We start from the raw sequence: 25652 nt of genomic DNA on the forward strand, positions 1-25652 counted from the left end.
AATCTTTCAGTAGTGTATATTCATAATACAATAATAATAATTTTTATTAAAAAAAATATTTATTATGAAAAATATTATTTATTTTTTTCCCTTTTGATTTTTGAGTGAAATATGACCTGGAGATTTCATTTGTGACATTCACCCATTCATAGTCTATATTTAGTATTTTTATATTAAGATTACTATGCGAGGTCAAAGAAGACCATCAGATGTGAGTCAAATATAATTTTTTAAGAAATAATATTACTCCACAGCACTTCTTTCACCACTGTAATGATGTTTCAAGGACGTGTGACAGAATGAGGCTGCCTGATCACAAAGCAATAGGCTCATTTTGGCTGCTGGAGTTCAGAATCGCTGCCAGGGAATGATTATAAAAAGCTTCATGAATCTCCAGCCTCAGAGGAAAAATGGCTGAAAGTGAGACGTATCTTACCTGAATCCCCAGATTTCAAGTAGGAGTCTGCAGCTTGTTTCAGAGTCCGAAACGTGGTTTCATACTGCTCAAAGAACTTATGGCCTTCGATGAACGCCTGTGTGTAAATGAGTACAGTAATGGGAAGATGTTTCATGATATGTCAGCTGAATCTGTGTATATAAAGCAGATTAAAAGAGTTTATTAAATATGCTGGAGGACGTACAATATAATTGTGCAGAAGAAGCTCCACTGAGTCCCGTCGGCCGTATTTAATGATCCACGATTTGAGCTTTGACTCGGCTAGCATGAGAAACGCCATGAGACGATACTTCATCTCCCAGAACTCAAACTTAATCAGATGGACGTGAGATGATGTGGACACAAAATTAAACCTGTGCAAACATGAAATATTAGTAAATATTGCAGTAAACTATGGGATTTTGACTCCTTAGTTTCCATAATTACAGTATATAAAGTTAACATTAAAGTTAACACAAAAAAATGTCTTATTGTGCATGATTCATTATTAGATTGTTTTCCTCAAAATGTAATAATCTCTGAAAATACTTTCTTTTCTATGGATGTAACCATGGCCACATGTGTCAGAAAAATTGTACAAAGAAATATTGTACAATTTTTACATTTTATAAAACTTGCCAGCATGGCATTAAAGTGTTCTGGGTGGTTGCCAGGGCATTGCTATTTGGTTGCTAGGGGTGTTATGTTAGGGTGTTGCTATATGGTTGTCTGGGGTGTGCTGGGTGGCTATTAGGCGTTGATATGTGGTTTCCTGGGGGTTCTGGGTGGTTGCTATGTGGTTGGCTAGGGTGTTTTGGGTGGTTGCTAGGGCGTTACTATGTGGTTGCCTAGGGCATTCTGGGTGGTTGCTAGGGCGTTGCTATGTGGTGTTCTGGGTGGTTGCTATGGCGTTGCTATGTGGTTTTCTGGGGTGTTCTGAGTGGTTGCTAGGTTGGTGCTATGAGGTTGCAGAGTTGTTCCAGATGTCCTGAGAGATTGTTAACACAATGCTATGTGGTTGCCTGAGATGTTATGGGTGGTTGCTAGGGTGTTGCTATTTGGTTGTCTGGGGTGTGCTGGGTGGATGCTATTAGGCGTTAATATGTGGTTTCCTGGGGTGTTCTGGGTGGTTGCTAGGGGTTGCTATGTGGTTGGCTAGGGTGTTTCGGGTGGTTGCTAGGGCGTTACTATGTGGTTGCCTAGGGCATTCTGGGTGGTTGCTAGGGCGTTGCTATGTGATTTTCTGGGGTGTTCTGTGTGGTTGCTAGGGCGTTGCTATGTGGTTTTCTGGGGTGTTCTGGGTGGTTGCTAGGGTGGTGCTTTGTGGTAGCAGAGTTCCAGATGTCCTGAGAGATTGTTAACACATTGCTATGTGGTTGCCTGAGATGTTATGGGTGGTTGCTAAGGTGTTGCTATGTGATTGGTGAGTTCTTCCACATGGTCTGAGTGATTGTTATCCCACTCCTGTGTGGTTGCTAGGGTGTTGCTATGTGGTTGATTACTTAGTGATTACTAAGTTGTCGTGGATGTTTTCTACTAGTTCTGGGTGGTTGCTGAGTTGTTTCACATGTTCTGAGTGGATGTTTGCACATTCCTTTGTTGTTGCTAGGGCGTTGTAATGTGGTTACCTGGGGTGGTCAAGTAGTAGCTACGTTGTTCTGGGTGGTTGCTAGTTCGCTCAAGTCAAAGTCTATTTGATGTTCTGGGCTCTAAACATGGCTAAGTATGTCATCCTGTCTACTGCACAAACATTGCAGTTGTTTAATACTTTAAATTGCCATTGTTATGTATGTGATTGCACATCACATAACAGACATCAAATGCATTGCAAATGCCGTTTCATGTTGCCTTTAAACAGTTAAATGAAACTTAAGGTCATCAGATTTAACCTTTCTGCCATGTCCTGAAGCTGCTCTGGTGGAACCGGGACACCGTTTACCGATCGGTCTCTGTGAATCTGTTGAAATGTCTGTCGGTGTCCCTCCAAATTCTTCAAAACCTCCTGCACAGAAAGCACAGTCATTGTTTTTAATTTTAGCAGCACAGTGATTGGATCAAGTCCCTTAAGAAAGAAAAAAAGTTCCAGCACCTACCATGTGCTGTTCCAGTTTTCTGTGGATGATGTTGGCCGTCTCTTCGTGGGCCTGTTGAATGGGTATGTCCTCTCTCAGGGAAAGTTCTGCCCGATGCAGCCAGGCTCCAATCACTCCTAGAGGGCCCGGCAAAGACTTATCCAGATGGATGTGCCAGTCTAAGAGCTGCACAAGCCACACAAAAGCATCGCAAATATCAAAAGGAGAGATCTGCTTTGAAAGCCGTTCACTGTCTGTGAGGTCCCTTCAAGCTGTCAAGTGTCTGGCCAGATTGCAGTGTCCGCTCTGTGGACTTCTCTGTTCCTTTAAACAAAAGCGTCTCTGTGTGTCTGTCCTCTTTCCTCAGTAATGAACCCTGTATCCATGGTCTACGCTCCAATTCACACTTCATTACAGCTAATGACAACCAGAGAAGCACAGCAGTAAGAGTTGAACTCTGAAGTAAAAACTATTTTCAAACATAATAGTGGATTTATGTACACAAAACAGACAAATATAACAGCTAATATTTACAATCTCCAGTTTAAATTAAAATATTAATATAATTAAATTAAACAACTATCCCTCGGTTTCACAGACAAGGCTTAATCCTAGTCGTTGACTAAAATGCATGTCTGGGCTGTTTTACCTGAAAGAATCTTACACTGACTGATCTTAAAATAGGTCAGTTCCATTATTTTGTCTGAAGATGCACACCAGTAGTGTTTTTTTCCTAATGTATGTTTATAAAAACTACTTTAATGTCTAATACTTAAACTACTTAAACTAAAAAGAGCATGATACTACGATATTTCCTCAAATTGTGATATCACACACCCCTAGTGAACAAACACTTTAATTACACTTGGTAAAGCACGTACCCTGACAGACACATGATCCCAGGCCTGTTTGACCACGGCCTGGTCCACTGACAGTTTGCCGTCCCTGTGTACCGGTTGCAGGAGAGACTCGATCTGTTTCTTTCTCATCTCATACTGCACACGGAAACTCTTAAAAGCCTGCAGTCAAAAAAGAAGGATGGAGGAGAAATAAATACATCTGACCTTATAGCAAACTCAAAACTCTTTTCAAATGCAAGAGTTTAGCCAATCATAATAGAGCACATTTGCTACTGAAGTCTTAAAAGCAGCAAAAACAGCCTGTTTAATTCTAAAGATCGTGGAAAATTCTCGTGTTCACCTGATATTTGTCGGTGAGACTCTCTTCAGATCCCTGTGCACGCAGTAAATCTCTCTCTAGCTGATCCAGCCAGATCTTCACCTCCCTCAGCACCTTGCGGTCCTCTCGCTGTGCACATCAGACAGAAAGAAACAATGATTTATCACTCGCTTAGCAGGTATTCAGCAAGAAACCCTTATAACAAAAACCCACAGAAGGTAACACAGCATTGTGAAACAATGAAAACTAAGAGAGAGTCCAATCCCAAAGAAGAGTAAAGAACATAACACGGAGCTGTTATGACCCTATGTATTAATATACACATACCTCAAGCATTAGCTCAATATCTTGTGGATCATACTGTCCAGGAGAGCAAAGGCACATCAAGAGATGCAAACACAACACAGTCAAGACGTTAGCAAGATAAAAGCCAGAGAAAGAGAGGAAACACGCAGAGAGTATCCACCACCGACAGACCATTCTCAGCAAACAGTGACATTTGTGTTATAATTGTCTCCAGAACTTACTACTCATTTAATGAACAAGATACTGATCTTATTTGGTACATTCAATTCTGTAAATTCTATAATGCAAAACAACATTTTAAACATATTATTTTTTTATTGTGAAATATTTGCTTTTTATCTGTCAGTGTACTGTACATGTGCTTATTTTCTGTTTTAATTTAATGAGAATTTTAAAAAGGATAAAATTGTATAGAATTAAAATAAATATATTGAATTAAACAATTATTCTACCTATTTTTTAAATAAAAATATTATGCGTCCACTATGTAGTTTTTAAAATGTTTATATTTTGTAAATATCAATATGTTTATATATATATAAAATGTCACTGTTCATTCACTTTCTGTTCTTATGCTGTGACATTTCTCCCTTTAATAAAAAATATGTTTTTAAAAAAATGTAATGCTTTTTGACTAAAACTTATTTGATGTAAATATGATTAGAAATGTTTGCACATATCTTTAACCCCAAATCATTTTAAATGTAACATGGTTTGCTCAAAACATGTTCTGAATGAGCAGTGTCTTGGGTTATTAATATTATTCACAGTTATACTGTGTAATTTATTAATAATTATTCAAAGTATTTATATGATCAATTATCCATTGTATTTTATATTCAATTATAAGCATATGTATGTTCATGTAATTTAGTAAGTTACTGTGATAGGGTTTAAATCATGTTTCCTACACTTTTCTAGCACATATGGCATTGTTTCTTGAGAATGTCCCATACACTAAATGAACCTCATGCTGGTGAGACGTAATCAACTCTTACCTGTAGAGCTGGGATAGAGAGCGCGAATGTAGGAATGGAACGAACCAGCTACAAATGCGCACGGCGAGTGACACAGACAGAGATACAGAGTGAGCACACAGAGCAATGCATTATGGGTGTGATTCTAGAGTAAAATGATTCCTTGAATGGATTCCACATTGTGATGGACTACAGTAGTGTTAGTGACTGATGAGGAAGCACTACAGCAGTGACTGCAGTAAATAACAACAGCAAGCGGCTAGTGTATTTTTAGCTCATACATGAGCATAAGCACTAGAGCGTACCTCCTCTTGCTGTCCATCTGTCTCGGATTGGTGGGGATCTGGGTAGTGCTTCAGGAACTGAGCTACGTATGTCATTATGGATTTCTCATCAGGCTTGTCCACATCCACATCTGCAATAAAAACAAACTAAAAGTTGGAGGTTTGAACCCCTCAAGGGGAAATCCTTGCGATATTACCATTCTGCTGTTTATGTATCTATGCATGCATGCATCTAGTTTTAGTTTGGGTTTTACTGTGCATCGTCAGGTGTTCCATAGGCTGTCATATGAGATGATCCACTGACCTGAAGAGTCAATTGAGGCTTTTTATAGCCTCTTCAAAGGGCCTCTTCAAAGATCACATCATGATGTCATACTAGTCTCTCTCTGATCTAGCCTGATGTCATGCTTGAATAGCAGCATGACCTACATAAGAAACTATAAGAGTGTCTGTCTGTAATGAGGCCTGATAATGAGCATCCCCAGTATAATTAAGCAGCGTCTATTCACATCAAACTCAAAACCAATGAGTGGCTCTTCAAAAGCACAACAGATCATTGACTGAATCTACATTATTAGCCACACAACATTAGTATTGGTGCTACATTCATGGAATCAGATGGTTATACCATATACTATCAGTGTTTCCCACAGACTTACACTCTATGTGTGGCGGCTTCCCCTGGGGGAAATATATATGTATATAATAATTTTATATCTGCTAAATGCATAAATTATATGTATATATACTTTTTGAAAGTGCAAATTCATTCTCTGCCAGCAGGAGGTGCTTTAGGAGCGGCAGAAACAGCCGTTTCCCCAGTAACGGCTGTAATCAAAACAGCGCTCTGCTCATAAACGCTGCTTTATCAGGCATTATAGGAAAGATTAGATGAAAATGACATCAAAACTTTCGGTTCCCTTCAAAAAAGATACATTCATATAAAAACAACCGTGCCGCGTTTTGATTTTGAAACGTGCAGTGCTCATGTTTATTCAACGAAGTCAAAGCCTTTTGGAAAATCAATTTGTGGCGGTCAGTGTTGATATTGTGGCGGGCAGCCACAAATAAACCAATGTATGGGAAACACTGTACTATACTATACACTATACTATATTATTACTATTATTATTATATTATTACAGTTTTTTTAAACATTTTATTTTTATATTTTAAATTTTCATTTTAATTTAATTTTTAATTAAGTTTTAGTAATTTTGTTGTGTATGTTTTTATTTGTTTTTTTAATATGGCTATATAATTTTTTTTTTATTTATTTATTTTTTTTTTCAGTTTTAGTTTTAGTTATTTTAGTACATCAAGTTGAACTAAATGAAAATAAATGTTGACTTGGCAACCATCTGAAATAAAACTTGGCAACCATCTGAAATAAAAATTAAAATAATTTATTTTATTTATATTTTATTTTATTTAAGTTAAAGGGGTCATATGATGCGATTTCAATTTTTCCTTTCTCTTTGAAGTGTTATAAGCTCTTGGTGCATAAAGAAGATCTGTAAAGTTGCAAAGACTAAAGTCTCAAATCCAAAGAGATATTCTTTATAAAAGTTAAGAGTCAACCACGCCTACCTAAAACGGCTCGTTCTAACACGCCCCCACATATCTACATCACTATGTGGGAAGATTTGCATAACCACCAAATACACAAAATAATGTTTTTTTAGCAACATCATATGACCCCTTTCATTTTTTATTTCAAGTAACAATTTTTTTTATGGTTTTAGTTTTAGTTAACTATAATATAACCCTGTATATATAATTGTACTGAATGATTCCTACATTAATATACCATGGTATTTCCTAATCCAAGATCATTTAAAAGAATGGCATTGTATTACCATTGTGCATGTCTAAAAAACATGGTATTCCCATAGATCCATTATAAAAAACATGGTAATATCACAGTGCTATTTTGTAAGTTGACATTGTAAGTTATATGTTGTTCATCTCAAAGGAAATTGGAGAGATTTTGGGGTAAAATAAGTCATATCAGTACCTTCAGGATCTAGTAAACGCGGTATTCCCAGTTCATTTTCTGCCACACTGAAAGCCTCTTCCAGGTTCTCACGATTACTTCTTTTTCTCACGATGTCCATGTCCACGAGTTCTGGACGAATGGCATGAATAACAGAATGGAAGGCCACACCGCTGCGCCAACTAACACCGAAGTCTTTAACTTCAATCCCAAGACGCCTTGAGAGAATAAATAATGACTCATTAGGGGCCTTATTGATACATTAGGCCTGTTTTTATACACAATTCTTGTAAGTTGACATATCCATTTCAAATGATCAATTTAAACCCTCAATAGAGCTCGTATTTATCTTAAAAATTCTCCTTCAGTTGGCAGAAATACTTGGTTGACATACTTGGTTGCTGTGCTTTGGACCCATCTGAGCAGGGCTTTTTTGGCATTGCCCTGAAACTTTGTCATCACTTTGCGTTTCATAGGTGGGCTTCCCGTCTCCGAGCTGGCCATGCTGTCCACCGAAGACGCACTGCTGGATAAAGCCTGAAGGGCTGGAAGATTACTGGTCAACTCCTCAATCTGCAAACGTTTGTGAGGGTAGACCCTTAAAACTCAGGTAAACACAGACATATGGCAATTTTCCAGATCCTACCACCATAATTGGCAAACATTACCTGAAAATAGAGGATAATGGTCCATATCAGCCCCAAGACAATGGACGGGCGTCCATCAGCAATGTCAGTGGCATTGATATTGACTAGTTTGATCTGGAAAATAAATATTTTGCATGTTAGAAAGTCTTAAATGGCTAAATCATTTGAAAATATCAATGTAACAGACATATTATCCACAGATCTGAGGTCAGTGCAAACAGGCCAGTCTAAACCAGCACTACCTGCTGATGAACCGTGCAGAATAAAACCAGGAACGTGCATAAAGTAAGTAAACAGGGTCCATTTTGATTTCATGTTGACTTGAAAAAAATTAAGTAGCCAGACATATTCACTTCTTAGGGAATAAGCAAATATGAATGCACGAGTATTTGAGGAACATGTGAGTGAAGAGGAAAAAAGCTATTTACTCATGGCCAACCAGTCATGGACATCAAAAGAGATGCTGTAGAAAAACAAGCTTTCTAAAAATAATTGCAGCTCTTTCAGCCAGTAGAAATAATGGAGTTGCTCACTTCATATGGTACGCATCATCAAATGCAGATATGTTTGTGAGAACTGTGACTAGGAAAAGTACTGACCGGAGACCCTCGGTACACAGACTGAGACAAGACATGATAGGAGAGAGGACAGAGTTAGAGACGCAGTTTGATGACAGACGCTGGACTGGGACATATGAACATATTCAATGATCAGATAAGACTGCAGATATGCCTGGATCATTCCTACTATGCAGTTCATTTAGCGTCAGTCAGATATTTTTTTATACTTTTATTTAGCAAGTATGCATTAAAGGAACACTCCACTATTTTTGAAAATAGGCTCATTTTTTAGCCATATGGCCTAGAAAATCGCAACTTTTCATTTTCCGTCGGTCTTAGTACACGATGTAACTACAGAAGAGTCAAGTTTTAAATAGGAAAAATATCGAAACTCTTTGGTCATTTTTGAGCGAGATGCTAACGGTCTAATCAGATTCAATGATCTATGCTAAGCTACAGCTAAAAGTGCTACCACCAGACCCGGAGATCGGCTGAATGGATTCGAAAATGGTAAAACTCAACTGTTTAACTCTAGGGGAGTTGGAAAATGAGCCTATTTTCAAAAATAGTGGAGTGTTCCTTTAAATTGATCAAAGGTTACAGTGAAGACATTTATAATGATACAAAATAATTTTTATTTTAAAATAAATTCTGTTCTTTTGAACTGTCTATTCATTAAAGAATCCTGAAAAAAAATAATTTATCAAGGTTTCCACAAAAATATTAAGCAGCACAACAATTTTCAACATTGATAATAATAACTGGTTGTTATTAGAATGATTTCTGAAGGATCACGTGACACTGAAGACTGGAGTAATGATGCTGAAAATTCAGCTTTGATCACAGGAATAACAGGAAGAACAATATAAATTTTACAATATATTGAAATAGAAAACAGTTATTTTAAATTGTAATAATATGTCACATATTACTTCTACTGTATTTTTATCAAATAAATGCCCCTTTGTTAAGGATAAACAAATCTTAAATATTTTTAAATAATAAAAAAAAAATTTTATATAGAATTTTTGAATGTAACTTTTTAAATAAAATATCTATTAAATATAAAAATAATACATTATTGTAATTGACAGTCAATTTATGTTTTTCTTCCATATCATGTCTTGTTTAAAAATTCCTATTTTTAAAAGGAGCTTTAATGACGTGGAAGTGGCATCATGTTTGGTAGGAAAACAAGTATTATCGATGGATTAAATGGATTCTGTGATGTTTTGTGCTGTTGGTTTGTGTCACTCTAAAACATATTTTATAATTGATAAATTTACACAAATCAGTTTAATATATCAAAAGATGGAAAATATGAAAGTTAATTTGAAAGTTCATGTAAACTATCTGTCAATTCCTCACTGAGCAAAGACTAACTTTAGCTTTAATTTCCATCCTGTTAATTTCTTGGCCTTGCCTGATCTTGACCAGAGCATATTTCTGACAGTCTGGTATATCCTATTCTAGAAATACTTCCTTAAATTATAGCACAAGTATATTCATTTTTAAAAGCTAGACTTTAAAAGGTAGTGCAAAAGAGGAATGACCCAGCTGGAAGTAGTGTTATACAGAATATCACCATTTATTAGGACAGATGAGCAGTTCAGTGAGACAGATGAGATAACCGGAGTGATCCTGGAGTCACCTACCTTCCTTCCCTCCAGGAACTTAAGAGCTGTGCCGATGTTGGACACCCAGTGGATCCTTTTGATTTGGCGACCCTGTTCGCATGGCTGCAGGGAAATACAAGAGGTTTTCAGGAGCAGGACCCATCATCTTGGCATTAAACAGACCTTGTCACTAAAGATGCACTGCAGCTGCTGCTGCACTCAATGCAGAGGTTTCACACAGGGATAATCTGCAGATATTGCATCACAGAAACACTTACTAATCTCTGTCCAGACAGCACCTCTAACAGAGCCAGCAGTTTCACCCCATCCTTGATGTCCTCAAAGAGGTCGTTGACTTCAAAAGGAGGTTTGTGCTGGAAATGGACAAAAAGAAGAGGGTCAAATAAACGGTGAACTTAATAAACCCTTATAGTGCTTTGATTACAAATCTGTTGGATGCTTCTGCTTTTGTGCTTCTCTGACTAATTTCTACTCTGAATAAATACATATAAATGCTTTTAGGTCATCAGAAATTCCTCTCTTCATTCCCAGAGGAATTTAAGTTTCTGGCTCAGAAAATGCTTTTTCATAGTTTGGGATACATAAAGTATAACATGTTCCCACTTATGTTTACTGCAGATGTTTGTCTTAAAGGAGTCATATGATGCGATTTCAATTTTTCCTTTCTCTTTGGGGTGTTACAAGCTGTTCGTGAATAGATAAGATCCATAAAGTTGCAAAGACTAAAGTCTCAAACCCAAAGATATATTCTTTATAAAAGTTAAGACCTGTCCATGCCCTCCTAAAATGGCTCGTTCTAACACGCCCCCACATGTCTACGTCACGATGTGGGAAGATTTGCATAACGCCGCCCAAATATTTACGCAAAGAAAGAAGGCGTAACTTTATTGTTGCTGCCACCACCTCGCGTTTTTAGAACGATGAGCTTTGTAAAAATCGACGCGTTTCAGAAAGGCGGGGCATAGAGGAGCAACAATCATGTACAGTATGTGGAAAATAATGTGTTTTTTGAACCTTAAACCGCATAAACACATTGCATTACACCAAATACACAAAATAATGTTCTTTTTTTAGCAACGTCATATGACCCCTTATAAAATGATTTCTCCATCTCACATCACACTTCAGCCAGAAGTGCCACGCAGCATTCAAACTTGCGATCACAGAAAGACTGAAACTACAATCTGTGTAGGCAGATGAAACTCGAACAAAAATAAACTGTAAATGCAAATTTATTTTTCATGTTGAAGCAGTGAAATATTCACAGGGAAATAGACAAAGGCAATATAAATGCTTTTTTATATAAATATGGTGATCGTTCAGTTTGATAAAAAAGTTCAGTAAAATGTTTTAAAAGAAATTATTACTTTTATTCAGCAAGAATACATTAAATTGACAATAAAGGCATGTCTAATGTTACTTAAGATTTATACGCTGTTTGAACTTTCTATTTATCATATAATACGTATTTCCACGCAAATATTAAGCAGCAAAACTGTTTTCAACATTAATGATAACGAGAGATGTTTGTTGAGCAGCAAATCAGCATATTAGAATGATTTCTGAAGGATCATGTGACACTGAAGACCGGAGTAATGATTGAATGATTTGTACCACAGGAATAAATGGCATTTTAAAATATATTGGAATACAAAACCATTACATTGAACTGTCATAATATTTCCCAATATTATCAAATAAATGCAGCCTTGGTGAGTATAAGATCTCACCGACCCCAAACTTATGAATGGTAGTGTACCAATGTACTATAGTACTACAATCTGACACCTGCATCATTGTACTGTCTCATATTTGTAAGAACTATTACTAGAATACAGTATATGATGCAGGTCTGAGTTTAGTTTGAAAATCTCAGCTCAGCTGCTTCTGTACAAACATCATAAAAAACTGCAAATGAGCTTTAAAATTTGCAAGGAAATGGACACAATAGGAAAAGATAACAGATCTGTCAGAGGTCAAACCAAAATAGACCATCATGAAAAGTCATGTGCAAACACATTTGCTTTGGTCATGATGACTATTGATAAAATTTAAAAAATAACGGAAAGGAAGCAAGAAATGTAAATTTAGATGTATTTTTGTTCAATAAAACAACAAAAAATAGAGACAGACAGGCCAACCAACGCACACACAGACAGCGACTAAATCTGGAAGAACAGCAGGCATCTGCAGACTCATGAAGCATTGCATAGCATATCCTGCAGCTCAGTTAGTATGCACCAAGCGTGTGCTTTCTATATGGACACTGCCTCACTGCAGTGGACCCACCGGCTGCACACATTACTCGGATTCTTCAAACTTTCATAGTCATGTTGTGCAGCAGATTGTGTGGAACAAAAGGCCCTTCGGTGCATTCTGTGCTGACTGGAATACTTAAACCCACCATTTGTGTCAGATTATCCTCTCTTTGTGCGCTGCAAAGTGCCCCGTCACCAAAGCAACTAATCACGCATAATGAGGAGAGAGGGAGGAGCAAATAAAACCACAACATCTCACTACAGCTCTACTTCAGTTTCTATATTCTGCATGTGGGTCATTGTACAAAACCATGTGACTTTAACAATGAATAGCTGATGTCATCATTTACTATGTGCTATTAAAGCATTTTCTTACCACATCAACAAAAGTATAGTGACTTCCTTCAATTTTCAATTGCTTTCTCTTTCTATTTCTTTAAGAGGATGTCTTTTTGGCCTGTCCCAAAAACTTTGCTTCTTCTCTTTGCTGTATTAGCGCACTTTTTGGTTAAGAAGTATTTTTATATTATGACATATGTCATAATTTTTTCATTAATCAAATTTATGACATAAAAGTTTAAATTATTATGAGATATAAAGTCATAATTGTGACATAAAAATTCATTATTTGTGGAAATGTCAAATTAAACTATAAAACATTCATTCTCAACCTTTCCGAAGGCATAAGTACATCCTAAAATATATAAAAGTATTTTTATGTCAATATTTTACACCATAATTACAACTTTGTCAGTTTAAATTTTTTTGTCATTGCTTTTTTGCTATAATTATGACATAATATCAATGTTTTACATCATAATTATGACTTTTTATGTCATATTCAACTTAATTAATTATGACAGTCATATTTATGGCAAAAAAGTCAGCACTTTACATCATAATTGTGACTTTTTATGACCTGATTACGTCATTACTTTTTTGCCATAATTATGATTTACCAAAGCATGTTTGGCTTCCATATATCTCACACATCACAACTTCATTTCAGAAATTCAGAGCACATTTTCAGAGATTTTTTTAATGCTCAGCCTACTAACACGAGATCACCCACTCATCTTGGCCATGGCAGTGGGACGCCATCACAACACAGCATTCATTCTCAAAGCACACAGCACAAACAGCGCCCTTCATGGTTTTTATAAGAGTATTATAGCATTACGCCTCCTCATTCACTGTTTACTGTCCTGCAAAACGATCAGCCTTTAATCATCTGAGCTTTACTCGGTTACACAGACATTTGCCCTTTAGAGTCATTATGACATTAGGCTACAAAGCAAATCACATGGACCATTCACTGTTCACGGATGATTGGTCAGGAAGACAGTAACATAGCCATCACTGCTTGAGACACTGGTGCAATTCCTCAGAGTAACACCAACAGTCTAGCATTATATAAAAAAGCTAAGACACTTAAGCCACAGTTAATGCCTAAATGTCACTGTATTAAAAAGCAAGTGTCATTTAGTTTAAAGAAAGATAGAACATGCACAATTTTTACAAAAACAAGTTTGCTAGGTTTTACATGATTAATATGTACACTACGGTTCAAAAGTTTGGAGTCGGAACGATTTTTATGTTTTTGAAAAATGTTTCACCAAAGCTGCATTTATTTGATCAAAAATACAGTAAAAACAGTAATATTGTGAAATAGTATTACAATTTCAAATAACTGTTTTCTATTTTAATATATTTCAAAATGTAATTTATTCCGATGATGGCAAAGCTGATTTTTTTATCAGCCATTTTTTTTATGCCATTAAACTTTTGATCAATTTAATGCATCCTTGCTGAATCAAAATATTAATTTCTTTCAACAACAACAAAAAAAATTTACTGACACCAAACTTTTGAATGGTAGTGTAGCTACTGTTCAAAACAATTTCAATTTGATTCAATTTGATTGTGGTTGTCAATCTGAGAAAAACATCACAGATCTACTAAAAATCATTGCCACACCAGTTGATTAAAACTCATTGCAAAAAACTGCTCAGAAAAATGAAAGCAAATGTTTTTGCAGCACTTCAGCACAAAAGACACTTGGTATTTGCTATATAATGCAATAACAAACAAGCATTTTTTTTTTACAAGTGGCCAAAGTGTCCCAGTAGTGTATTGGGTCACTGTTGTTGTTGTATTGTAATCCAGTGCAAATAGTACTACAAGCTAAATGTTGTGGCATTCGGATGAAAAAAACTGCAAAACATCTTACCTTGGCCAAGTGTGAATTAATCCACTTTGTGAAAGTTCTTTTCTGCACCGCCTCCTGTTCATCTGCAAAAGAGAGAAGCACAATAATCACATAAATGAGCAGATATGTTTTACGTTTCAATATCCAGTGAGATATTATGTTTTCCTGTCTTCTTCATCATGACTCACCTGGTTATTTTCTCATATTTGTGAGAAATAAATGCAAGAGGATTTACTACTGAATACTGTACATTTTCATTACTGAAAGTCTACGTTGAAAGCTAGAGAGGAGATATTCACCAGCAGAGGAGAGCTGAGCGTCCACACGTGGCATGAGCAAAAACATCGACATCATATCAGAAACATGTGCCAATATTCCCATTATTACATATATACTCAGCATAAACAACATAAATGCAGATTTTTAACAAAAACATACAGATATGCTCAGAATGTCTATTCATGTGCAATCTACAAGCTCTCAAGGACATAAGAGCGTTGCTAGAGCATTGCTATTCGGTTGCTAGGATGTTCTGAGCGGCTACCAGGCTGTTTCTATGGATTTGCATTGCTAGCACGTTTTGAGCAGATGAAATACTGTTACTATGGATTTGCAAAGATATTCTGCATGCCAGGCCAGGCCGTTGCTATGCAGCCATAAAGATGTTCTAAAGTGGTTGCTAATATGTGCTGGGTGGTTGTCAGGGTGTTGCGATGCAGTTGCTAGGATGTTTTGTGTGGTTGCCATGGCCTTGGAAATAGTCTGTAAATGTGTTCTGATGGTTGTCAGGGTGTTGCTATGCAGCCATAAAGATGTTCTAAGAGGTTGCTTAGATGTGCTGGGTGTTTGTCAGGGTGTTGCTATGCAGGATGATCTATGCTGTTGCCACAGCATTGCAAATAGTCTGCAAATGTGTTCTGGTGGTTGCCAGGATGTTATATGCAGCTATAAAGATATTCTAAATGGTCGTAATGGCACTGCTATGCTAGAGTGGTTGCCAGGGTGTTGCTAATAAGGTTGATAGGATGTTCTAAGCAGTAGCCAGGCTGTTGCTATGGAGTTGCAATGGTATTCTGTGTGGTTGCCAGGCCTTTGATTTGCAGTCATAAAGATGTTCTGAGTGGTTATTAGGGCATTGCTATGGAGTTGTTAGAATGTTCTATGTGGTTGCCAGGGTGTTGCTATGCGGTTTCTAGGATGCTCTGTGTTGTTGTCAAGGCATTGCAAAGGTATTTTGAGTGGATGCCAGGCCGTTCCTATGCAGTTGCAAACGTACTCTACATGGTTGTCAAGAAGTTTCTATGCAGCCATAAAGATGTTCTGAGTGGTTGCTAGCATGCCATGAATGGTTGCTAGAATATTCTGTGTGGCTGCAAAGGTGTTTGGAGTGGTTGCCAGGGTGTTGCCATGCAGTTGCAGGTGTTCTAAGTGGTTGCCAGTGTGTTGCCATGCGGTTGCAAAGGTGTTCTAAGTGGTTGTCAGGCTGTTGCTATGCAGCCATAAAGATGTTCTGAGTGGTTGTTATGGCACTGCTATGATACTAGGATGTTCTGTGTGGTTTCCAGGGTTTTGCCATGTAGTTATTAATGTGTGTTCTGAGTGGTTGCCAGGGTGTTGCTATGCGGTTGCAAAGTTGTTCTAAGTAGTTGCCAAGCCATTGCTACACAGTTCTAAAGGCGTTCTAAGTGGTTCCTAGGGTGTTGTGGGTGTTGCTAGGTGGTGTCCACCCCAAGTTTCTATAATATTCTTTTTCTGATTTTTTAAAAATTGTTTGCAAGGTGAAAGAAATTTAATACTGTAACTATTTAGTACTGTTCTAATCATTAACCCTAAGTATGAGCAATAGTGCTAGTGATGCTTGACTTCACAAACAGCAGTAATGAAAATTTGTGACATCTGTTAACACAATATACAAATCTTGCAGAGCATTTTTAGACACAGATAAGGTCATTCAGGTCACCAACAAACACCCACCAGACATATTTATGCGTGATAGGCTCAGACAGACCAGCCATATTCACAACAGACAGCATCCTATATTTGCATGCATGTTCTAATGCAATCCACGGGCCATGTTTAGGAAGCATCCATGTACAGTAGCACACATGGCATGCCGGTGCAGCCTTAAGCACACAACAGCCATCATAATCCAACATGCGCAACTGTAAAGAGGTTCGCATCAGCACTCGTGTGCAGCAGTGACCCGTGCCAACACGGTGATTACCTCACCCGAGGAGGAAGACGAGGAAGACCTCAGCTGGCCAATAATGTCTAGTGAGCCATATGACCCAGAGACGTGTCACTGCATATCTGGATCATGCATCTGTTTCACCTACATTCAGTGAAGCACAGACTACATGTAAATCTCCAGTCTGATCAGAGGAGATGTCGATGTCCCACTTACCGCGGAGATACTGAAAGAATCCCGTCACCAGATTCAGAGATGTGGTCTTTTTCACAGCTACGTCCTTAAAATGAGCCATTGTGCGCCCTGCATTCCCTCCGTTTCTTTGTGTCCTTCATGTGTGAAAGTGCATGCGTATCATCCAGGGAGGAAAACCAGATCAGCTATCATTTATTTCCTCTGGGAAGCAGAACAGAGCAGGCGGAGGAGCTTTCCGTGTGAAAACACAGCGCGACTGAGCGCTGGAGGATGAAACCTCCCCCTCCTCCTGTTGTCTCTCTCTCTCTCTCTCCCTCTCTGTCTCCTCCGCTGTGGATAGGCTGCTAATCGAGGGCAGTTTTTATGAGCCAGGCGACTTCCTGTTGTTGGTGGAGCTGGGGAGTCGTGCTGGTGTGGATGCTCTGTTCAGGTCTGTTCTAGGGGTCAGTACTCCTGCTACACAGCTTGAACTCCACCAGGCCTCCACTATGAGCACCGCGCAGACACCCTAATGCAGGAATGGCTTAACAAATAATCAGATTCATTGCAGTCCAGAATGCTATACAACAAAGGACTTATGACACAGTTACTGTGGGTTTGAATGTGTTTGCATGTAGTAAAGAAAGAAACAAAGCAAACAGAAAGTGGCAATTTTTGTACAATGAGACATTAAAATATTTTAATACATGTTTCTGGTCTTATTGTGTTCAATTAATTAATTAAACATTATTACGGGTGTTTGATGAGGCAAGAATCACTATTAATATTGCTTGGTATTTGTGATTTGAACAAACGACTAATACATAGTATTAAAATTTGGAACGTAATTTATCTTACAGCATTTTTTAAGCATTTATTAAACAGCACAATTGTTTTCAATTGTCACGAATCCGGTCCATGGACTTTCATCCAATGAACACAAGAGGTCGCTCTCTCACCATATTGACACTCACTCCACATAGACTGTCACACTTCACTCTGGACTACATCTCCCATGCTCCACTGCACTGATTGCGCACTCACCTGCATCCAATAACTCACACTATATAACACTCACTCTGATCCTGTTCTAGTCGCCGAGTATTGTATGCGTTTATCTCTCTCCAAGTGATAGCTACTCTATGGAGCCTAGTTTTCAGTTCCTAGTCATAATCTTGTCTTGCTTTTGATTCTTGCCTGTTTATTTTGAATACCCCTTTCGTCTTTCCATTCGAACTCTGTTTACGCCATGCCTGGATTATCGCCTGTTATTGGATTTACCGTTTGCCTCGTCCTCTGGATTACGTTTACCGTCGTTTGACCCACGCCTGTTTCACGGATTACTCTTCAGTCTCACCCTTGATATATCTGTTTGCCATTGTTTGACTCTTTATTGACCATGTCATTGAATAAAGCCATTGCAAGTGGATCCGCTCGCCTCACGTCTCTGTCACCCCGTTACATCAACACTGATAATAATAACAAATGTTTCTTGAGCAGCAAATCAGCATATTAGAATGATTTCTGAAGGATCATGTGACACTGAAGACTGGAGTAATGATGCTGAAAATTCCGCTTTTACATCCCAGGAATAAATTACATTTTACAATATATTCAAATACAGTTATTTTAAATTGTAATATTTTTTCATTATTTTATCACCTTTACTATTTAATCTAATAAATGCAGCCTTGTTGCACTCTTTTGAATGGCAGTATATTTAATATTCTGTTTCACTCAGAAATACATTTATGGGGTCATGTTGACTTTGAATCCTTTAAAGTCTTTTTAATTTTGTGTGCGTCTATGGCAAAATTCATTCATGTCATGAATTGAATCATACTGAATAACACATGCATTATTTGCAAATGGCTATAAGGCAACTGGGAACCAACTGCACTCAAAGTATTGAATCATTTATGTCACAGCCAGTGCAAAGCATCTGCCACCTGCTATGGTGCAGTCAGTGACTATATCACTCTATTATTCCTGACCATCAGCCACAGCATGAGCTCCAAACAAACCCAATCCACCACACAACATATTTATTTGCGTCCTGATATATATTTAGTTGTGCAATTATAAGACCATCTTATGACCAGAAATGGACATGCCTAGTGTTAAGTCTTTGTGTTGTCTTGTTTAATAAAACATGCTTTATTAAATTACTTAATTCAATCCCATGTTTTGGTGCGTTGAAACATAAGGGCTGTTCACAAACATAACTGTTCTTTCGCAAATCCACTTAAAGGAAAAATCCATTCTCTCGCCGCTCACTCACCGTGGCATAGTTCAGGTATTTATATCTCAAAAAGCCTTTTGTGTTAAAGATCGAGGAGTGTACCTTAAACTGTTTCCGTCACAGAAGATAATGTAATCAGTGAAATAAGTGCTACTCCCATCACATGCTCATCTAATGAGTCACGATTTGTTTCTATCAGTTAACAGGGTTAAAGCTCAGGGATCATTAAAACGGATTAAAAAGACCTGACATTGTGTGGATTAGAATAAGGTAAGAAAAGGCAATTTATTTATTATATCTAGCATACATATACTGTATAAATACATTTATATACAAACATATACACATATATTTACATGTATAAAAAAATCATAGATAGATAGATAGATAGATTCTGGTAAGTATTTGATGTACAGGTCAAAGGTCAAATTCCAGTTTGATAGATAGATAGATAGATAGATAGTGGAGCTGTCCAGTCCTGAAATATTATCGCAGAATAATGTAAAGGCTTTCAGGATACAATACTGACTTTAAGGATAAAATTTGCAAAAGTCCCACAGTTCTTCATCAGTAATCAATGGATGTGTTTAGCATCTACAGGCAATTCCAGTGCTGCAACACGACAAACTGGATTGTTCCCACAATAACCAAAAAAGCAGCTTTACCGATGGTCTACTAGTTCGTAGCATTGCCACTTGCACTCCCACCCAGTGTTAAGAATTAGAGTTAATTAAGTATTAATGAATGTACAGTCACTTTCAGTTTGCACGTAGAAATAAGAGAAACAAGTGAGTGGAGCATCTGAAATTTAAATGAGTGCATTCAACACAAACTCAGGACAGATGATATCATGGGCAACAGGTCAGATGTTACTGTCATCTGCTCAATGGAGTGCAGTCTTTAATATTCTACACATCACTCTTGCAGTTTCAAGGGAGAAATGCAAACGCTGATTTTGTCTATTAGGCCAAAAAAGGTGTATTAACAAAGATAAATGTATGATAAATATTTAGAAAAAATAAACACTGAGATACTGCCATCTAGTGTCCTTTTAAAAACATTCCGTGACTACATTAAATGGCCTACATCCAGATTCAAGCTATTTTGATCAACATACTGATAATAGTCAAGTCAAGTCACCTTTATTTATATATCGCTTAATACAATAAAGATAATTTCAAAGCAGCTTTGCAGTGATAAACAAGAAAATAATGATTCAATGATGCAAACAGAACTCATTTGTGCTGTAAAGCAGCTCTAATAAATCAATAAACACTCATTGTTTCTCATTGTTTTAACAATATATTGTAACAGTTACTGATATAATACCAACTGTTTTACAAGTCAATCAAGACAACAATCTTCTTCTACAAACTTTGCCTCAATAAAACAAGATCCTTAGAGAGTTTTCATCAGATATGTGTCTAAAGGAAATGGCTGCTGTATAAAAATCATTCGTGCCAATGAAAGGAAGATGGCAAACAGTTTTACCACACGCTCTGAACAGGCATGCGCCAGTCACCAAGGAGGAGGAAACCAAAAGAAATTATTCTGAAAACAGTAACCACAGACCTTCTGTCGCATAAACCACATGCCGCCTTATTCACTGTTGATGTGCCATGTTAACTAGCACACGCCTTTTCTGATGTGCCTTCAATGCAAAACACATTTGACCACATGCATGAACACACTTCAACTGAATTCACCTTATATGCAATCACTGTGTCGCCATCAAAAGCCAAATCTACTGCTCTACAAATGAATATGTACAAATAAAACCAAACTGCACATCAGAAACTCAACATGCACTATAAATCATTTTTACATCAAATGTGAGTGATGCTTGCCGGTGTAAAATTCACCGCTAATTTACTAGGATGGTTTCTAGGGTGTTGCTATTCAACTGATAATTTGTGAGTTTTATATGTGGGTGGGTTAGTTGGGTACTGTTTTATCTAATTAAACAAATGACCTACACTAAAGCTGAAAATGCAGTAATGACTGCATTGCATTGACAAATGAGTGACTCTTGAAATTTGTGGCGGTAAAAACAGAAGTGCGAGTTATCACGCATATGTAACTTCCTTCCTGATGTGTTTGAATACTAAGTTCCTCTATGTAGCTTAATGCTTCTTGTTTCATCTTGAAGACTTTTGCTGTGTCTCATTTAGAAGGCTGCGCCCTCCGGAGGTCGCATTTGAAGGCTGCATACGTCATTGAGACTGTCTCATTTCAGAAAAGCAAGTAGGACACTCCGAATGCGACCTTCTTTCACGGGAATTTGGAGGATGCATGAGGTGTATCCTTCGCTGATATATGCATCCTACAGAGGATGCCACCGCCAGAGGATTCGACCTCCGGAGGGCGCAGCCTTCTAAATGAGACACAGCTTATATGAGCATGTGGGTTGCCATGGTGATCAGAAATAAACATGAATTCTCCACAAGGAAGTAGCACAATATCCTCTACAGGTTACATAGGAAATGCATTAGAGGCTTTGAATAGGTGCATATGCCACTCACTTTTATTCTTGAGCTCCTTTAACTATTTATGAAGAGTGTTTTTCAGGACAAGACTGTGAGTTTTTGTAGGCTACTGTGAAAACGAATCCTCCATTAGTCATAAACAGATAAAATCTTAATGTTAGCGTGACATTAAACTTGGCAGTTTAGTTTCTTAAAACACCTTCCTGGTCTTATTACACATTATTTATCAGTGTGTGTTATTTTAAAGAAAAAGTCTTGTTTTCCAACCCCTTCCCCAAAACCACCTGCCATATACAGACACTTTTTACCATGCAATCCAATCACATCCTACATTTTCACTCCAAATATCATATCAAAGAAAAAATGAGTTTCAAATAGTTTCATGTTTATTTTAAATGAATTAAATTACATTAAAAGAATAAACTTTTTATTGAATTGTAATCACGTGTCAGAGGTAGTCACCTGCTTGCTTATGTATATTAGGCCTATTGTGTTACCCAGCATGCCTGGACATGGTTATTAATTTTAAAAGGAAGCTTTTATTATTGCTCTTTCCATATACTCTTGCTCTATTTGTTGTCATAAAAGCAGCTGAAATCATTCTTAAATCAATTAGTGAGCAGAAAATTTAACCAGCCTGATGCTGTTATTACTCTTCCATGAAAGCCCACGGCGAAACATCTGCTTTCACTTCATCACGGGATGAACACTCTCAAAGGTCTCACTGTGCTCGACCAACGGGTTGCCATCAAACCATTTTTTAAATCTATGTAGAGGGCCACAGGAATGAGATGACAGGACTAAATACAGCTCATTTGTGACCAGTTTTTATAGACTTGCCCCATCCACTGCCAACACTGAGTAACAGCCATCAGTCAATAAGAATGGACACACAATGCCAGGGAGTCCAAATATCGATCTGTTCCATCTTCCAAGGACAGGACATCTTCCAAAGAGGTGTCAGGTTCTACCTGTCCCCATACACACCACCTACTACAGAGTCCCTGTCCAACTCTTACACAAAAACACTAAACAATATGGGCATCAGGCATATCGGTCGGTCTGGGTGTTTTATTACAATGTATTATAGTATTACAGTATTTAATAATATTTACAATTAGCTTTTATGTGTAATATTTCCAGTTTTCAGTTTGTGCTTTTGTAATTTTTATTAGATTTAAACAATTTTTATTTCAGTTTTGGTCATTTTAGTACCATAATAACTCAACTTTATTTCAGTTAGTTGCCAAAGCAACATTTCTAATTTATTTATTTATTTTTAAGAGTAAAATTTTCACCTAATATTTATATTATATGTTATTTCAGCTTTATTTCCATTATCGAAAACTATTTTTAGTTTAAAAGAAATTAAGTTATACAGACATGAGGGTGAATAAATGATAAATCATTTTTGGGTGAACTGTCCCTTTAAGCATGTGATTTGGTGATGGATAATATTGAAGCTGGACAGCAAAACAGGTGGATTATGGAAACATTTTCCTATCAGCATGAGCCCTGCATCACAACGTCATCAATCACTCCCATAATAGCAATCATGTGTTTTTCTTGTGGGTGGTTTTATATTTTCCTTCCTCCAAAAATTGCAAAACATTTAAACCATTCCTTCCAGCTTAAAAGCATTACCCATAATGTTGGTAGGCACCATATCAGCAGCATTATGTCTTAACACATCCACCGTTTGATATGACATGGCAGAGTGCTCCAGTAAACTAAACCTTATCATAAAGAATGTAAATATCATCCAAGCAAGAAAGGTCAAACAAAAGTATTCCCTGCATGGCAACACAAGTGTTAGAAAAGGGCTTTTGTCAAGGACAACTTCATGTAAGAAAGAAACAATGATGACCTTCACGGGCTAAACTATTTTAAACACAAATCTAATCCCCAAAAACAACCATTACAAGAGCAATTTAACAATACAGCTCTTTGTAGTTAGATTACATGGCTTCTGTGCTATTTTAATTAAATGACCAATTTATTTCAGCACCAAGCAGACAAAATTAGGCCTAAAAATGTGCAGAAAGCAACACGACACAAATAGATCCTCTATTTCTGGTTAAATGGGAGAAAAACAACCTGTTCTCCTCAAGCACTGCAGTACAAAACCAGTCCATTCAAACCATCAGCTGTTAAACCAAGGTGTCCGCAAGCCATCATAATGAAAGTACATGATTTCCCTCGGGACATTTCTATGTTTGCAACACTGGCATAAGAGTAACATGAGCTGCATATGATGTCAACATTAGTTTAGAGATAAATGGACGGACACGCATAGCCGTTATGTAAAGCATCAATATTGATTTCTCAAGTGGGTAAGTTCTTGTGCTGTCAAATATAGTGCATTTGTGCACCATAGAGGCAAACTCTTGGAGTCAGCAAAATTCCTCCTGACTCATAGAGCCAGAGGACGGTTGTGGGAGGTAAAGAACAGAAATACAGCATCACCTACCTTGCAGCCTCTGCATCACATTCATAATGTCCTTGCTGGACCGTCCGAAAGGGCTGAGGGAAGCCATGGTCCCTCTCTACAGTCCTGTGCTCCTCTGACACCGGATCACTCATGCAGTCGGCACAGCAGAAAGCAGATATTGCACTACTTTCTTAAGGGGCATCCCCATCTGCCCCTCCTACAACTCTCTCTTCCTCTTGCTGCCTCTCTCTCACTCACGCTCTCTGATCCAGGAACTCCAGGAGCTTGATGTGGCCCAATAGAAAAGCAGGTTTCATATAGGTGCTTGACCAAGTAGTCGACCAATCAGAAGTCCTCTTCTATCTACAGTCAGTGAACCGAGAAGGAAAAGTAACCGCATGGGTGTCAGACAGAACAAAATCACACTGTAAAAAATATTTAGATGAGGTAACATAAAATAACAAGTTTAACTTAAGACATGACTTAGTCATTAATTATGACTAAATCAATATGGTTGCACAAACAAAACCAACTGTAGCCATTTTAGTGCCTTAACTTAAACTTATTTCAGTTAGCTGCCAAACCAACATTTTTCAGTTTTTCACCTAAAATGTTTAATGTTACTTCAGCTTTATTTCTATTACCAACCCCTATTTTTAATAGTTTAGGAAGAAGTAATAAAGTCATAAAGACATGAGGATGAATAAATGGTAACAGAATTTGCATTTTTGGGTGAACTATCCCTTTAAATGTGTGAATATATTGATGAATAATACTGAAACACAAACAAAAAACAGAAAACTGCACATTTTCACTTTTTACAGTTCAATAAACGTCATTGTGTTTCTATGTACTGTATACACTGTTTGCACACAGACCAGGCCCCTTTTACATCACTTAAGTTGTTATTATTTATTTATTATTATTATTTCTTTCCAGGTATAATAATTATAATCTATGGACTTACTGACTGATTACTATTATATGGAAAAGAACTTGAGTTATAAGACCTTATCCATAATTAAAGAAGTACTTGCCCACCAGGGATAACATTTCATCTTCATTGTGCATTGCTTCAAAATATATTTGCATGTATATTAATCAGCCAACTTTATGCACGTAAAAGAAACTCAGCAGCAAGATACATATCTGCAGTCAAAAGCATGCAAACAGATTACACCGGAAAATTTCCAAGAAAGCCAGCCCTGATTTATCAGACACTATATTTTTTTGTTTGTACAGTTGTTACTCTGTAGCGCGTGTATTACCGTGAGCAGATGACGCTTCCTTTCCCGCAGCGCTCTTGTGAGACACAATGTGACGATGGTGAAACTCTGTTAGACGGGTTGCTATGGAAACCTTTAAACAATGTTGCAAGGCCGTGTTACTTCATGTGACTTTTACCGCCACCTATCGGTGATAAAGGGAACAATAAAGGGGCGTTTACTGTACACAGGGCAACTCAATGAAAGAGAACAGAGACTAGATAGATAGATAGATAGATAGATAGCTAAACAATATGGGCACTGAGCATATCAGTTGATCTGGGTGTTTTATCACAATGTAGATT

At 37.3% G+C, this 25652-nt stretch overlaps 1 protein-coding gene across 1 annotated transcript in view; it reads right to left on the reverse strand.

Annotated features, from left to right (window-relative positions):
• The window catches only part of syne1b (spectrin repeat containing, nuclear envelope 1b), a 112659-nt gene extending 88340 nt beyond the window's left edge, over nucleotides 1-24319 (reverse strand). The window contains exons 1-16 of the mRNA XM_016546041.1: nucleotides 24122-24319; nucleotides 14583-14644; nucleotides 10352-10447; nucleotides 10113-10196; nucleotides 7919-8011; nucleotides 7645-7823; nucleotides 7272-7468; nucleotides 5276-5385; nucleotides 4992-5039; nucleotides 4015-4047; nucleotides 3709-3816; nucleotides 3390-3527; nucleotides 2530-2694; nucleotides 2326-2438; nucleotides 642-810; nucleotides 437-533 (exon numbers count right to left, since the gene is read on the reverse strand). Of these exons, the coding sequence (XP_016401527.1) occupies nucleotides 437-533; nucleotides 642-810; nucleotides 2326-2438; nucleotides 2530-2694; nucleotides 3390-3527; nucleotides 3709-3816; nucleotides 4015-4047; nucleotides 4992-5039; nucleotides 5276-5385; nucleotides 7272-7468; nucleotides 7645-7823; nucleotides 7919-8011; nucleotides 10113-10196; nucleotides 10352-10447; nucleotides 14583-14644; nucleotides 24122-24188 (1759 nt within the window). The 5' untranslated portion in view covers nucleotides 24189-24319. The remainder of the gene's footprint in view (nucleotides 1-436; nucleotides 534-641; nucleotides 811-2325; nucleotides 2439-2529; nucleotides 2695-3389; nucleotides 3528-3708; nucleotides 3817-4014; nucleotides 4048-4991; nucleotides 5040-5275; nucleotides 5386-7271; nucleotides 7469-7644; nucleotides 7824-7918; nucleotides 8012-10112; nucleotides 10197-10351; nucleotides 10448-14582; nucleotides 14645-24121) is intronic.
• Nucleotides 24320-25652: the final 1333 nt, after the last annotated feature.

This window comes from Sinocyclocheilus rhinocerous, unplaced genomic scaffold, assembly GCF_001515625.1.
Source record: "Sinocyclocheilus rhinocerous isolate Xijiao unplaced genomic scaffold, SAMN03320098_v1.1 scaffold853, whole genome shotgun sequence".
Classification (NCBI taxonomy): Eukaryota; Metazoa; Chordata; class Actinopteri; order Cypriniformes; family Cyprinidae; genus Sinocyclocheilus; species Sinocyclocheilus rhinocerous.